The 15350-nt window shown below is 36.2% G+C and overlaps 1 protein-coding gene across 1 annotated transcript; it reads right to left on the bottom strand.

The window, feature by feature from the left end:
* Positions 1-12060: 12060 nt before the first annotated feature.
* Positions 12061-14679, bottom strand: LOC148854842 (zinc finger protein JAGGED-like). Its single transcript, XM_088986715.1, has 5 exons — positions 14366-14679; positions 14162-14253; positions 13641-13772; positions 13241-13325; positions 12061-12894 (listed from the first exon to the last, which is right to left on the bottom strand). Coding segments are annotated over exons 1-5 (855 nt in total). The 5' UTR covers positions 14368-14679; the 3' UTR covers positions 12061-12350.
* Positions 14680-15350: the final 671 nt, after the last annotated feature.

Below are 15350 nucleotides of genomic sequence, written 5' to 3'. Positions count from 1 at the left end.
TGTACATATTTGTATTTGTACTCCTTTCAAACTTTCGGCCCAGTTTGGAAAGAGTACAAATACAAATTTGTAGAGCACAAAACCTTATATTCACTCCTTTTATTTAATACATTATCTTTCTTAGAAAAAAAAACCTTTTATCTTGCATTATTTTGTATGTATTTGTACTGTATATATTTGTATTTGTTCTCTTTCTAAACTGAGCCTTAAGATCCCTATAATAGATTGGAAGAGAATCACATTGTGCTTGCTACATCCTCATGAAAGCTTAAACCTACTGTGACTTTTACTTCCCAAACCAACCATTTTTCGCAGGAACATGACTACTAAAATCAAGTTAAGCTTGAAAGTTGACTTTGGAATGGTAAGCTCATGTAAGTCTCTCTCTCTTTCTGAAGTTAATTTTTTGTGCTTTGGAAAGATCAAAAGGTCAGAATATTATGTGTAATTTACATCATAGCATGTCTATTTCCTTTATTCTATATGGGTTGCAAAGGGGAAATGAAAGGAAGTGTGAAAGATGAGTTGAAATCCTCTATCAGAACTAGAGGACACCAGACCAAACATGATACCCACGTCAGCCTGAGATGTGAGCTCCTACATGTACAGAGTTAATGTAGTATTTTGTGATTATAATAGAAAAACTATAGATGATTTGAATTCAGAGCACATAAGTAAGAATACCTACAAAACTGACCAACCTGCTCGCCTGACTAAATCTGCCTGTGCCCATCGAGGCTTTGGATGTGTTTGATTTAGCTTGGGCTGCTTGTCCAACTTGGGCTTTAACCTTGGGTTGGGCCAAGCCTGGTCTTCAGCCCTGGGTCTTAAGGCTGGGGCTGAATTGGCTATAACCTATAATCCAAGTTGCACCCCTCACCCCTAGTCACTGTCGTACTGAGCTTCAATTCAATCACTATATGAAATACATTTGGTACCTTTCTAGACTATGGATAACCTTTCATTGGATCATGATCTGGATGTTATCCAATTTAAGCAGGAATTGATCTCAACTGGTAGATCCATTTATAATCGGATCATATCTTAGCTAGATTGCTCCTAAGTTCTAACCCCTACCCTTGATTTGCCTACTGTAGACTAGTTCCAATCTTTATATCACATATATCAAGGTAGTAACAGAAACTTTCATATCATCAAACCAAGAAAAATACTGCAATATGTTTTATTTGACTAGTAGTAAATAGACCTACAAATTATGGAATTTAGAGTAATTAAAGTGCTATTATTATAAAATAAAATCCAGTTTTATCATCATAACCCAGGAAAAAGATATGTTTATGCTTCATTTATTTTGACTGAGAATCTTATCTCGAGTTCTTAATAAAATTTTGGTTTGGTCAACATCATGAAAGTGATAGAACTGAAAGATTAGTCAACATCATGATAGTAATGGCAAGGTTTTTAAAACCGGACTGGACAGGCTGAACGGTTTGATCGTCTGGTCCAAATAGATGGCCCATTTTAACAAAAAAAAAAAAAAAAACAAAAAACAGCCAAAAACCATTGTCTGGGTCAACGGTTTGTTCGCATGGGTCAGTGGTTTGCTAACTAAATCAACGGTTTTCTGGCTAAAAAAATGGTTTTGGGGTGAAATGGAACTGGTCAGGACTGGTTCCTGGTTTTTCCAGTCCGATCATTCAGTCTGATCCAGTTTTGAAAAGAAAATATATTGTTTTTGAGATGACATTTCACAAACCATTTATGGTGTCCTTGAAGTATATATGGTGGACGAAATTAATTACCCAATATGAGTGATCTTAACTGCTTAATCAAATTGTGTTAGTTGTTAATAAGTTTAGAAAAATATTTGTAATTAAGCGAAATCCATGTATTGTTCTGTGGTAATAGAAAGAGATCAGAAGAAGGCAAGAGTTGTCATGTACATGCAACTTGGGAGTTCCAATCCCTCTTCAATCAATGACTGTATCTCTACTTCTCTACCAGGTTGTAACAGCAGATCAAGTGATCGAGCATTTTGTGAGTGCAATGGGAAGAGATGATTATTGCCTGAATGCATGCCACCCGACAGGGTGCAAGATATATAATAGAATTGACACAAAGGGTGTTGCAGTTGCGCGACGGACGATAGCATCTGATGCAGTAGTTATGCTGGGCGATCGAACAAGGAAAAGTAACGTCTGTGTTGAAAAGAATGCACTTTGCATAAGCAACAATGGTGCTGAAGTAATGAGAATGCGACATATCAATCTGAATTTCTGTACACATTCCAGAGAGAAGAGGCACAACGCATTGCAAGACAAGTTAATTTGTAGTACCTTCCGAGCTGATTTTCGTGCTCATCGGCACCAATACATATACTTAATTACTTCTCTACTCGATGACTGTATTTTCTCTGATGCAGTTTTGTCTCTCTCGGACTGGAACTGGACCGACAGTAGAGCCGTTTTAGTCAATGGGTGGGTCACAGACCCCCCATTGACCATTCCCATTAGACCCACTCAAATTAAAAATGCAACCCCCCCCCCCCCCCCCCACCCAAAAAAAAAAAAAAAAGAAAGAAAATCTTTTAAAGGGAATAATTCATTTTAATTACATTGGAATTAATAATCTTAAAACAATAAATGTTAGAGCTTATTACAAAGACTGCAGGTATTTTCTTTTGGGTAAGTTTTAGACCAAGTCTTGGAATAGTCTGAAAATCCGGTCCGGTCTGAGTGTGAGAACACTGAAAGTTTCACTTGAAGAGTGGAGCGAGAGAGAGAGGTAAATTAAGCAACTAGTTTGGTTTCCCTTAATTTCCTACATACACCCACGCACCTAGGTGCAGGGAAGTAGCCAGTAGCAGGTAGGCGTAGCATAAATCCATAAGAGTCTCGGCTGTTTGTTAAGGACAGAATCAGTGTGGATACATGCATGCATTGATAAATGATTTTGATTTTAGGGTCGTCCAGGGTGTCAAGGTCATTGAATAATTAATTAAACTTGTTGATAACCTTCCGATGGATGCAGAGAGTTAGCAGAGGTAGCAGCTGCTCTCTTCCAGTGGTCGATCTGTCCCCACCAACGCGTGTTATCTGACAAGCGTGTTGGATTTCCTGTGTACCATACTTGTATATTGTAGGCTGTACTAAGAATCTAGACTCAATACTAAATGACAACAGATATCAGATCACATCCCACCAAAATTATCTTGTTGTTTTTCCATGTCTCACACCCACCTCATATATAACACGTACACTCCTTTAAAGCAAATGGAGATGTTTGTTTGGTTTGGACGAATGTAGATAAGCACGACTCTACCATGAATGAAAGGCATTGCTTCCAAACAACTCCCCTAGATTAACCCCAGCAGTGACAGTTTGCAAGAGACTCAAGAGGATGGCTGATGAGGGCGGGCACAAACAATTATGTGAAGCTTCATCAAACAGCTCTGTTAAAAAAACAAGGCGTACACATTCCAAAAAGTCGATCAAAACACACAGACACAGAAACAGAAAGGCGCCAACTACGGACAAGGATACATCGTTTTCAGAACAAGTGAGAGGCCACCACCACAACCACAACCACAACCAGCGACAGCGATAAGCGATCAGCGAGCTAACCAAATAATTAAGCAAATCTTGTTTGGTGATTGCCCGCCCAGTAAGGAGAGTTGAGATATCAAACGGCCCATAAGACTGTAGTCCTCTTGAGAGTTGAGATATCCTTCCATCTCCCATATTGTTTCTGTTTATGTGAAAAGTCGTTTTCGTCTTGAATTTTGCTTAAATACTGACATATTTTCATTGGGAGATTTTAATTTTTTCTAACATATCTCTGTTGTTACTCTTTTTGTATAGATGATACAAATTAATTAATACGGCCAGCTTTTTCTTGATTGTTTTTTCTTCTGCAATGAAAAGAGAAAAACTTGCTGTTTTTTTTGCTCACCTGTCAAAACCCAAAAGTGCAGTGATGGTGGTAATGGCGTGCAACAGGAAAGAAAAGGTGGACGTGTTCTCATTCAGTCATTCTCTTGAAAGGAGGGTTTTCGTCTATACCTTTCTAGTGTAATTTTACAGAAAGAAGGAAAAGGCAAAGAGTGCAAAAGATTTTGCCATTTGTACGAAGGGGGATGGGTGGGTAATTTAGATTGGCAACAGGTTTTGGTGAAGGCGGCTCTAGGTGGAATGTAGTTCAATCGGGAAACAGAAGGGTATAAAGTAGCAAGGGTGTCTCTCCTGTATTGGAATTATAATCTATATCTGCACATAAGTCAAGTGTGAGTAGAGTTGTGGGAAACCCATTTGAGGTTTTTCTCAAAAAAAAAAAAAGAAAAAACTGAAGTTTTTTCATGGATATTGGAAAATTAAATATGGGTTAAAATAATTTTAAATAGCTAAATTTTTGTTTTTCTATTTGAGGTCCAATTTGTATTCAGCAGCAAACAAAAACAACATGATAACTTTATTCTAGGTGGTGGATTTTGGAATTCTGGCCATGAAAGGAGGCTTTGGTAGATAAATGTTAACTTTATCTAATTTCACAGCCCAATTGTGTTTAAATAAAAGTTACGAAAAAAATTCTTGTTCGTTAATGTGTTTTTTTTTTTTTTTTTTGGTATTACAAATCACACATTAGGATTAAGGGGTGGGGAAAGAGCAGGGTGCACGTCCAGTGACCTAATTACCACGGAGAGCCTCAGTAGGGTTTGTGTCTCATGCGATGCAAATATTAGAAACCGTATGGTAAATAGAAATTTACCACCATGCTATGCCAATATTAAACCCAGTAGGGTTTCTATTCGTGGAGTGTTGTCTGTTCTTGTGGGCTTTTATTATTTAAGAACTTGAATGCAGCCAAATTTTGCACAGATCCATTTGATGGAGTTTTGACACCGTCCGAGGATTTCATCTCAATACATGACCACCAGCCAAAGCAAACAAAAAGAAAAAGAAAAAAGGAAGTCGGATTGTTTTGTTCTAGTCCAGTTCTCTCCTAAGTCCTGTGGCCTTTCTTTCCATCTCGAAAACTGAAAACCGACATCAATGCCGCCCAAAACCAAATAGCCGCTACTAACAAGTAATAACTCATGAATGCCGATAAGACAGTACGAACTAAAGTTTCTATACATATTAAGACAGTTAAATTCAGTTTTCACATTTCTCTTCTCTTGGGTCTCGGCCCATAACTCCCCACCAAAATTAAAGATAGGTTAGCCAAGAAAGGAACAAAGTGGAAGCCAACTAGAAAGAGAGAGAGAGTTATTTATTGAACTTCTGTAAAAGCTGCTTAAAGATGTAATTATCAAAAGAGAAAAAAAATGGAAAGAAATAAAGAAGAATAAATAGAGGGGAGGGTGTTTAAAGCCTATGGTTAGCTCACTTACTCAGACATGCATATGCAGCTTTAAACAATCACTCAATTGTTTATTTGCATGTAAGTTGGGGTTGGCAGCCGCCAACTTTTACATGCAAGCTTGGATTTTCTTTGTTGCTTGACAATTTACAAGATGTATTAACAAAGCCTACAGCAAGGAGGACGAAATTAAATTATAAGCTAATCTACTTTCTCATTCACATTTAAAGCCCAAAAGCTCGACACTTCAAAAGTTGCACTGATTTTTTCCAGCTTACAAAGCTGTACGGATCTCAGTCAACCGACAGTCTTGTACCTTTCTTGAATATCTCTCGGGATCACACCTTCAGAGAGAGAGAGAGAGAAAGATTGCTTGTATTGCATTTCATGTTAAACTTGCAAAAGCAAAATCTGCAATCAAAAGTACAACAAAGATGGAGGTGGTAGGACTTGCAACAGTCACTGAACATCAACTGATTTATCGCTTTCTTTCTAGTGCAACAGTGACCGAGTTTATTTTGTTCAGAAGGAAAGGACAAAAAACAACTAAAATATAAATCATAAAGAAATAAAGAAATGGTGAATGAAGGGGATGAACGCTTCTTGCCTCGACAACACTGATTCTCGTTGGGTCGGGGGGGGGGGGGGGGGGTTTGTTCGGCTTGTACATTCAGCTTTTCTTTGAACCTGTCGATCGAGTTTCATTGAAATCCAACCGACTGCGTAGACAAGGTGCGGTGGTAGCATCATGTGTACACGCAGCTTTGGCATCTATGGCAGCGTAGCAGCTCATTCGCCTCGTGGTTTGGTTTATGGCCTTTGAGCTGCACTGCTTCGCTGTCTGCTGGTTCGGTTATGTTTTGTTGTAGGAAAGTACCAAAAGCTTAGGAAGAGATTGGGTATGCCTCAGCTCAATCAAGGCTTAAACAGATTTATTTACTTAATTATTTTTAACTTTTACTGAAAGTCTAAAAGTTAATTGGTAGTTGTTTTCTTGAACATTCTCTGTCGAAACTAGGGTAAATCTCTTCAGTCACTATTGATCTTTCTGTAATAGTTTTGGTAAGAAGTACTCTTATGAATGTGTGTGCCTCTCTTAGTGAATTGTAAATGCTTTGGGTATTTGGTTGTATTTTAGCATAAATGAGAACAATATTAAAGCTATATATCCTTGTGGTGGAATTCAAATGGCCAAGTGGGTTTCCTCTGTAATTTTTGCATGTGTGTGCACAAACAGTTTGACTCATGACATCATTTATCATCAAGAAAACAATAATGAATATTTTAATGATGTAAGAAATGAAAATAAAGAAATCATTAATTAGTATATAATAAATAGAGAAAATATCAAAAAAATAATATAAATGTAGTAGTCAGCATAAAATGCAATAGAAAACATTACCTGATAACTCGGATGACTCGCAATTTGAAGCAAGGTGGTTTTTAATTATTGTTGTAAATCAGTGAAGCTTCTGCTGTTATGAATTTTATTGCTGAAATGGAGCTAGAGTACTTGTTGTTCACTTTCACCGTGAGTCGTAGGGTATATATAGAGTGAGAGGATTGCTTCTTGACTTGAAACACAAAAAATTTGTAAAATGGTAGTGACATTTAATAACTCCATTTGTTTCACGCGTTAAAGACAAAAATGCAATATTCTGGTCTTATTGTTTTCTTCCAGCCTTGAGTAATCACTTTGAGATTTCTTTATTCCACTTTTTTTTTTGTTTGTTTCCCATTTTATTGGCATGGCATATATTGAGGATAGTTGACTGCCCCGCTTCCTGTCACACCAATGGGTGATTATTTTTTATTCAATTGATTTCCTCATACTGAGCTATGTAGATTCATACTTGATAATGATAATGATAGAGGGTATATATGATCTTGTTTATATATATATATATCACTTAGACTAGGGCTGCATAGGAAGCTTCAAATTTGATTTGTTCATATTCAAATTTAAACATGATCTTATCCGATCTTTGTGTTGGATTCAATTGAATTTCCATTGCAATTGGATATTGAATAGTATAAATAATTTAAATTAAAATGAACAAAATATTATATTATATTAATAAAATGAATTAACACATTGAAATCAATTTTATTAATAGATACAACATTAAGGTATATATGAACACATGCATATATTAATTTGAATCGAAATGGATTATATAAAATCAGATCCATATTCGATATACCCAATTATACACATTATACACGGATCAAATTCGGACGTAATCAACCACGCACCTTGGTTTAGAAATACCTTTTATGTTTTAGTTGTATTTCTAGGTTAGAAGATAGGCTCTGCCAGACAAAGTAATAGTCAAGACATTTATTCTTTCTAGCTGGCATCATCTTGTCTTCTGAAGGCCCTCAAGATTAGTGCTAACACTTTTAAATATTATGGACAACTATATTAATAGTAAGGTTACATTATTTTATCTAACCGATTAAGGGTTCGTTTGGTTAGTTTGTAATTGAAATCAGAATTGGAATCGTTTATTATCATAATCTGTTTGATTCAGTCATGAATTGAAATGAAAGTTGAATTTAGCTGGAATGAGATTTCATTCTCAAGGGAGGGAGATCCTCAAATAGGAAAATACCAATCCATCGGGAATGGGAATGGGATTTCGATTCCCCCCAACCAAACAGTTGAATATGATTCCGACCCCTATTCCCCCAAATCAGGCGGGACCTAAATCTAGATAAATATCAATTAGGATTATATTATAATTAAGAATTTAAGAGTTTGTATTGAAAGTATATGAATAATGAAAGCTGGCCAATTTAATCCTTTCTAAATGACAACTGATCTAAATTAGTTTTACATAATCTTCTTTTATCAGGCTAATAGTTAAACGTAATCTTATTTGATAATAATTGGCACTTCATTGACATCATATATTTTATCCTCAGAACAATCTGATTATCTAAAAAATATCCTGTTCTTGTACATCTTTTCACAAAACAACTTGTTATTCTTCAAAAAAGTTGATTATCTCAAGTAGTTAACATTGACAATTCATGGCAACAATCATGCTTCCATATGGACATTCAATAGAAGTTGGATATGCTGATTGTACTTGACTACTTGTGCTTTTCTCTATGCTCGAGACAGCGGATTATAATTGATTAGCTAGGCAAGTTTCCTCACATCTTATATATGTAGTGAAGTTCCTCAAGGATATGCAACTTCATATTGTACAAAGCATTATCAAGTCAGTGTTCCGTCCCGTTAGTGCAACTCCTTTGTCTCATAGCCTATTGGTTATTTGTAGATTACTAAAACCAAAATGCCTCAGGGATGGAGTAGATTTTGGAGTTATTCCTTTTTTTTTGTGACCTCAAAAGTTTATTGACTGAACTTCATCTTTGTGATAACATAGACTTTAATCACATCTTGTAAAGTTCAAATTGAATCATTATTGTTAGTGAATGCATAGTGTAGGTGATCAGTTGCCATCCTTCTCTGTTAGGAGGTCTGCGTTCAAATCCAAGGAAAGGCAGGTTTTCTGCCTTAATTAAGATTTTTGGTTGGCTTTCTATACATCATACATGCTTCCCTATTACCCTAGCCCCACTAACCCATTAACAAGGTCAAGTCTATAATACCTTTTTTGAAAGTCCATAGGTTGATTTCATTCAATAATTCATCCCTGAATACAATCATCAGTAAAAGAAGAGCTCAAAAACTCACGAATAACAGTCCAACTTTGGGAGCCAAAGCCTATAGCACCTTCCCCATATAGGGGCAAAAGGCCAGAGCAACATTGTCACAAAGAAGAAACCATTATTTAGTTATATACAATGAGCCCGAATCTCCTGCAAGTAAGAACCATGTTCACATTAACATCCAGCCATACATTGGGAATATCTTTCATACAAGTATATTAAATTCATGGAGACCAACTTCAAGCAGTTTGCTGAGACCAACTTCCCTAGGATCTTTTTCTGAGAACTATAGGCCCACAAAAATGCATATTCCTTTGGGTAAATTTTTGGGCCACTTCTGGCTTCTTAGGCTGCGTTTGGTTTGAAGGAAAAGGTAGGAAAACCTTTACAAACTTTATATAGATTTCCCTAATTTTCCCTTCCTTTCCCTATATTTTCCTTAAAACCAAACATAGCTTTAAGGTAAGTGTTTCCCTTCTCCCAGGTGAATAAGTCACTTTCCTATAGAGGGGGGAAGATATTCAAATTATTGTGAAACTAAAATGTCACTACCAACACACAAAACTCAATACACATAGGTAAAAGTGGTAATGGAGAAAAAACAACCAGGTAAATTTTTTGACATAGAAGCTTCTATCTCTATCAATGTACTTATAACTCATATCTGACAAATGATACATTAAAATAGTTTCAAATAAAAGGTTGACTAAATGAAAGACTCAAATAAGAAAAACAAATGAATCCCAAAAACACTGCAATTAGATGCTTGTTAGGGTTGCAAAACTTGGCCTCATCGGTTACCCTGAATCCAATCCAACAAAGTTGGGTTGAAAAGTTTGAACCTGACTTAACATTGGGTTGGGTTAGGGTTGAGGCTGGGCCAACTTGTCCTAACCCAAACCCAACCTAACTTCATATTTGTATATATAAATGTTATATAAACAATTTTTTTTTTGTATATATAATGCTTAAGAAATAGAAATGGTTAATTAGTAAAAGTAGAAAAATCAGGCCAACCTGAGCCCAATCCAAACCCAATCCTATGGTTGGAGTTGGGGGTTCCACAGATTGGGTTGGATTAGGGTTGATCTCAACCTGACCTAACCCAGCTCTTTGCATCCCCGATGTTTGTTGCAGTAACTCAACCGCTAATATGCCAACTCATATATCCTTTTGTTTGTCGCAACCCTAAAACCAACTAATTAGTTGCGACAAGCAATTACTATTTCCATGGTAATGATTACCAATTGGTGGTCACAAGCACCACTGGTGCATTTAGGATTGTGTGAATTGAAATTTCACATGGAAATTCAAATGCATATAAATTGGAATAAATATGTATTAGAACATCTATGAACTAAAATTCTACTTTTTGGATGATACATGAGAATTGATTCACTTGGTCGAGCAAAATTCAGAGTACTCGTGAAAAAGTTCCAACAAAAGAATTGATTTGGTAGATTTTAGCAAATATGGCTCTATATAAACTAATTAATTAAGTTTTAAGAACAACAACTACTACTACTACAGTTATTATTCAAATATATGTTTTCAAGAAAATTAAATTTGTAATACTGTTATGTTTTATCATATATCTTCTATAAAATGGCTAAAATTAAGTTTTATTAAATAATTATTCTTAAAAATTTTATGCAATTGTGTTTTATTTATTTATTATTACATTGCATGATGCCACAAAAAAAAATTCTGAAGATTTTATTTTAACTATTTTATGTTTAAAGATGAAAGGATGTTTGGCCTATTTATCTCATTATAATATATTTACTAAGTCATATGATGATATGAGCCAAACCATCATAAAATGCTATGCACAAAAGAGTTAATTTTATGGATAAAAATAATTTATTATTAATTATTTGATTTTGTACTTCTACTTTTAACTACACTTTTATATGCTTTATTTTTCTTTTTTTTGATTACTTATATTTCTTACATTTTTATTATTTTAGTTATCATAAGATTCATAACATCAGATCTAATGTTTTGGGTTAGTTATTCGAAAAAGCAGGGGGTCTGTCATTGTTGGGTTAGTCCATTTAACACCTAATTCTTATGGATATTAATCCAAGAGACACCCTTCCGGTCGAAGGTTTGAATTACCTTAAATGTATCAATTAAAATACCATGAATGTTCTAATTCACACACCCAAATACCTAACCTAGCTAAGATATAAGTATTCCAACTCATACCCCAGACCTTAGTTCTCAGTGTCCAAATACAACAAAATTGCACCACAAAAACGTATGTATGTATGCTGTATGCATGCTTGTAGTGGGGCCATGGAACGATGGAATTCTTTCTAGTTATAGGCTTGAACCCAAAAGACCTATTATTACAGGAAGAGACAAAGAAAAGAAAAACCCTTGATGAAAGGCTAAAACCACATGCACAGCGGATTTTTTCCTCCAACAGTGCTTGAACCCAAGAGGGAGTTGATCAACTGTGAGGATTTTAGCTTTTAGAAGGGAAATTCTATGACTATTGTAATATAAAACATTCTGGTTGAATTTCTTAAACTTCCTCACCGTTACTGATTTGGCTGCATGATTCGAGTCTCTAGAAACAAGCCAAGAACTCTTAGTGTGTCGTCACCATTACTTTACGGGGTTTAATTCAGGACTTGGAAAGAGAAAGGGGAAATAGAAAACCTGGACCTCAAACATATTGAACGCTGAAATAAATGCTTACCCGCCTAAAAGAATAAGAGAAACAAATGAATTTACAACTTCTATGTTTTTTGTATTATATTTTTTTGGTAATATATGTTTTTTGTATTATAGAGGTAATTGTTTTTAGCATTGGTTAGAAAATAGCTAGAAAGGTTTTATGTTCATCTCAAGAAAGAATTAGTAATGGAACAAGGGAACATCACCGTTATTCTCTAAGTCTATTTCAAATATTGTGCTTGCTTCTTTCACGAAATTAAAAGAGACCCAAATGAGAATGAGAGAGAGAGAGAGAGAGAGAGCGCTAGATTCCAGATATTAGTAAAAGAAAAGAGGGGAAAATCTTTGTCATGCAAAACGAACTCGAAATGCAAAAAGGATTGGAAACTTTTAGTTGATATCTAACTTCTTGTTCGTCTGCACCACTCATCTCCCACCTCTAGTTTCCCTTTCACACACATACACACAGAAACCAAGCACAAAGCCAAAGTAGCTGAGGGTATATATGAGCTCAAAAGCTGCCTTCAACCTGTTAAATTGATTAGGAAGGAAAAAAAAGGGCTCCTCTTTCTTGCATGACCCCATTTGCCAGTTGTTTTGGTTTATCTTTGAGAATGGCGTGTCACTGCAGGTCTTAGAACTTCCGCTTTCATTCAATCTTAAAACCCATCTTGAAACTGATTGGTCGAACAAAGATCCAGACGTTGCTGCGTTCCTGCATAGCTACCATCCCAATTCAGTCCATCCTCCTGATTCCGCTGTGACCCGTCTCCTCCACCACCCGATGCTGACAACCCCATCTCACGGACATTTCCATCCTCCGGCGGGAACCCATGTCCCAGAGGAGACCCAATGCAAGTGTAGTTTGATTCCGCCGAGCCCAGCACGTAGTCCTGATTCGAGTGTCGGTGAGAGTTGCCAGCAAGGACGTTGCCGACAAAGTAATCGTTCACTGGGTGAGGAGTGTACTGAGCGGAGACTGGAAGTGATGAAACAACGCGAGAAGTCGATGCGTAAAGGTAAGGCTGAGGTGGTGGTACTGGTGATAAAATTGTTGATGAAGAACCCGGAAAAAATCTTGACGGCGGGAAAACTGGTCTGTATGGTAGAGATGGATCTCCCATGTTGCCACATTGGTGAAAGTTCGCTGCTGGTGTTGGGATGAATTGGCCGCCGCTGCCCCCGAGGTTCAGATCTCTCAACCTGCATATCTAAACTCAGTACAAGGAAAGGTTTGGAAAGAGAATATAAAGTGAAGATATTGGAGAAGAAAAAGAGGGTGAAGAAGGTTCAAACTTTGATGACTGTAACTCACGGTTTGGTTGATGACCATTTTCTTCTCTGTTCACTACACAAGTGATAAAATCAAGAAACAGTAGGATACCTTCTTTTTTTGCCAAATCTGTATATGCCTCATCTTAACTTATTTGTTTAGGTTTTTATATTTTTCTAGTAAGAATTCATTAAAAAATTATTGACAATTGCTGAGCAGAGGAAGAAAAAGGTGGACAAAACATAAGTTAGTGTGTTATGTGGTTCCGTTACATACCCTAAATGAGGGACCCCCTGTGCTGCTAAGTTTTCGTTACTGAATACCAGCTGACGAGCTCGGTTCAGGGTCTCTGTCTCCCTCTCTGAACTCACAAAGATCAAATCAAATCAAATCAGACCCAAGCCCAGAAAGAATTTCAGCTACAATAACAAATTTGCTTAGAAAAGAGGGGAAATTAAAACGATATTTTTTTTTTCAATTCAAACTGTGCTTTCTTCAATTCAAATCAGTAATGCTAAGAACTTCCATTTACACAGTGGTTTCTTCTATATGTAGTAGCTTTTGTGGATGGGAGATTGATTTATGTATTTTTGTCAATATATATCACCGGAAATTTTTCATGCATAATGAACACCTGTGATGATTAATTTTTAATTGTGGCATTAAATGAACTTGCCTTGGCGATGGCGATTCATGTGTCCACCAAGAGCTTGAGACTTGCAGAACTTGAGGGAACAAAACCTACACTCGTAGACCTTCCCGTACTCATCTTTTCCGTCCTTTCCACCACTTTTCTTTCTCCTACAACCTACACACAAGGCAAATAAAGCAACTTCTTTGAGACATTTCGTGAACGAGCAAAACCTTCCCTGCTCCTACATATCATGAATAAAACTGAAAATAAACATAATAATAACTGTTATCTTCTGAAATATTAGCAGTGGTGGTGAAATAAACCCAGAATCTCTCCTTTTCTTGTTTCATTCAACTAATCCTTCTTGTTGAGTCTTCACTAGGAAAGAAAAGAAAGAGATAACAATGGCTGTCTCTTTATGTGTATGTGAAAGAGGAAAATTGCACTCTTTGCTATCACTTGGGAAAGCAACTGGATTGAAGCTTTCTTCCATGAAAACCAAGAGCAACTATATATGATTCTCAATTTTTTACTTTTTATATTGATTATAAAGACAGTCCTACCAACAGCGGAGCTCTCCTCAATGACCTGTTTTCCGTCTCTCCCATACTCCTCGGGCAAATTGTTCAGGTCCAATGGGTTCCTCTCAGGTCTCCTGCAAGCATAAAAGGCATCATAGAGGCAGATATAGAGATGCTTGATGGATATGGGAAAGAAAAGATGAGGAGATAAAGATTGGAACAACAATGATGGTTGTGGGTGCTTACATGATACCGAGACAGAGAAAGACTGAAAATATGAGATGAAAAACTTCAGACAGATGATAACAAAAGCTTGGGAAATTATAAGACTTCAGTTTGAGACTGCAATATAGAGGCTAGTTGAGTTAAGTTGGGGAAGGGAGCTTGAAAGTTCTCTATCAGTTTCTCTGCCAGCCGGTCTGGACTCTGGAGACATCCTCTCTCTCTCTCTCTCTCTCTCTGGGCCTTGTAACTTTTGTAAGTGGATGGGTAGGCAAGTGGTAGTGTTGTTTGGGTAGGTTGAGATGGGAAATGGGAGAGAAGTTGCCTCTGTTTTGCCCTACAAAGGGCTAGGGCCATTCCCCTATTACTGATGGTATCACATCCACTGATAAATATAACTAATTCTTGTTTAATGTTTTGAATTACCTAAGAGCTATGAGCAAGTTGGAGTACACCTGGAATGAAGTGATATATTTTTCAATTTTTCATTGCATTTGAGACCATGTATTTATCATCTAGAGAAAATTATCATAAAGGTATATTTTTAATTCCCTATGCCAACAATGGATGATGCAGAAAATTCTTTTGTACTAATTTTCCTTATTTTTAAAATTGTGCCCATTAAATTCTTAACCTAGCACAAACTCCATTTTGAACGAGGTTATCCGAACTGAAAATGAACTTAGCCTTTTATCAAGTTATCCGAACTGAAAATGGAAAATTAATTAAAATAGAGTAAAAATAGAAAGAATAGGAATTGGAAAAACATACATTTGGGCTTTGTAAAGAAAGTAAGGAGAGGAAAAACAAAGCAAAACTCACTTCGTCTTTGACGGATGAAGTTAACATAAACCGTAATAACAAAGGTTAAATATAAAGAGGACCTAGTGGGTATAAGTTAATTTCCTGATTGTAAGTGAAAATTTACAAGTACCATACATAAATAATTTTCCCAAAATTGTATAGCTAGATTTATTTCAGAAATGTGAATAAAAAGTGAAATGTGGTT

This window comes from Nelumbo lutea, chromosome 4, assembly GCF_056320005.1.
Source record: "Nelumbo lutea isolate HS-2025 chromosome 4, American lotus-T2T, whole genome shotgun sequence".
NCBI lineage: Eukaryota > Viridiplantae > Streptophyta > Magnoliopsida > Proteales > Nelumbonaceae > Nelumbo > Nelumbo lutea.
This window is presented reverse-complemented; position numbering and strand designations above follow the sequence as displayed.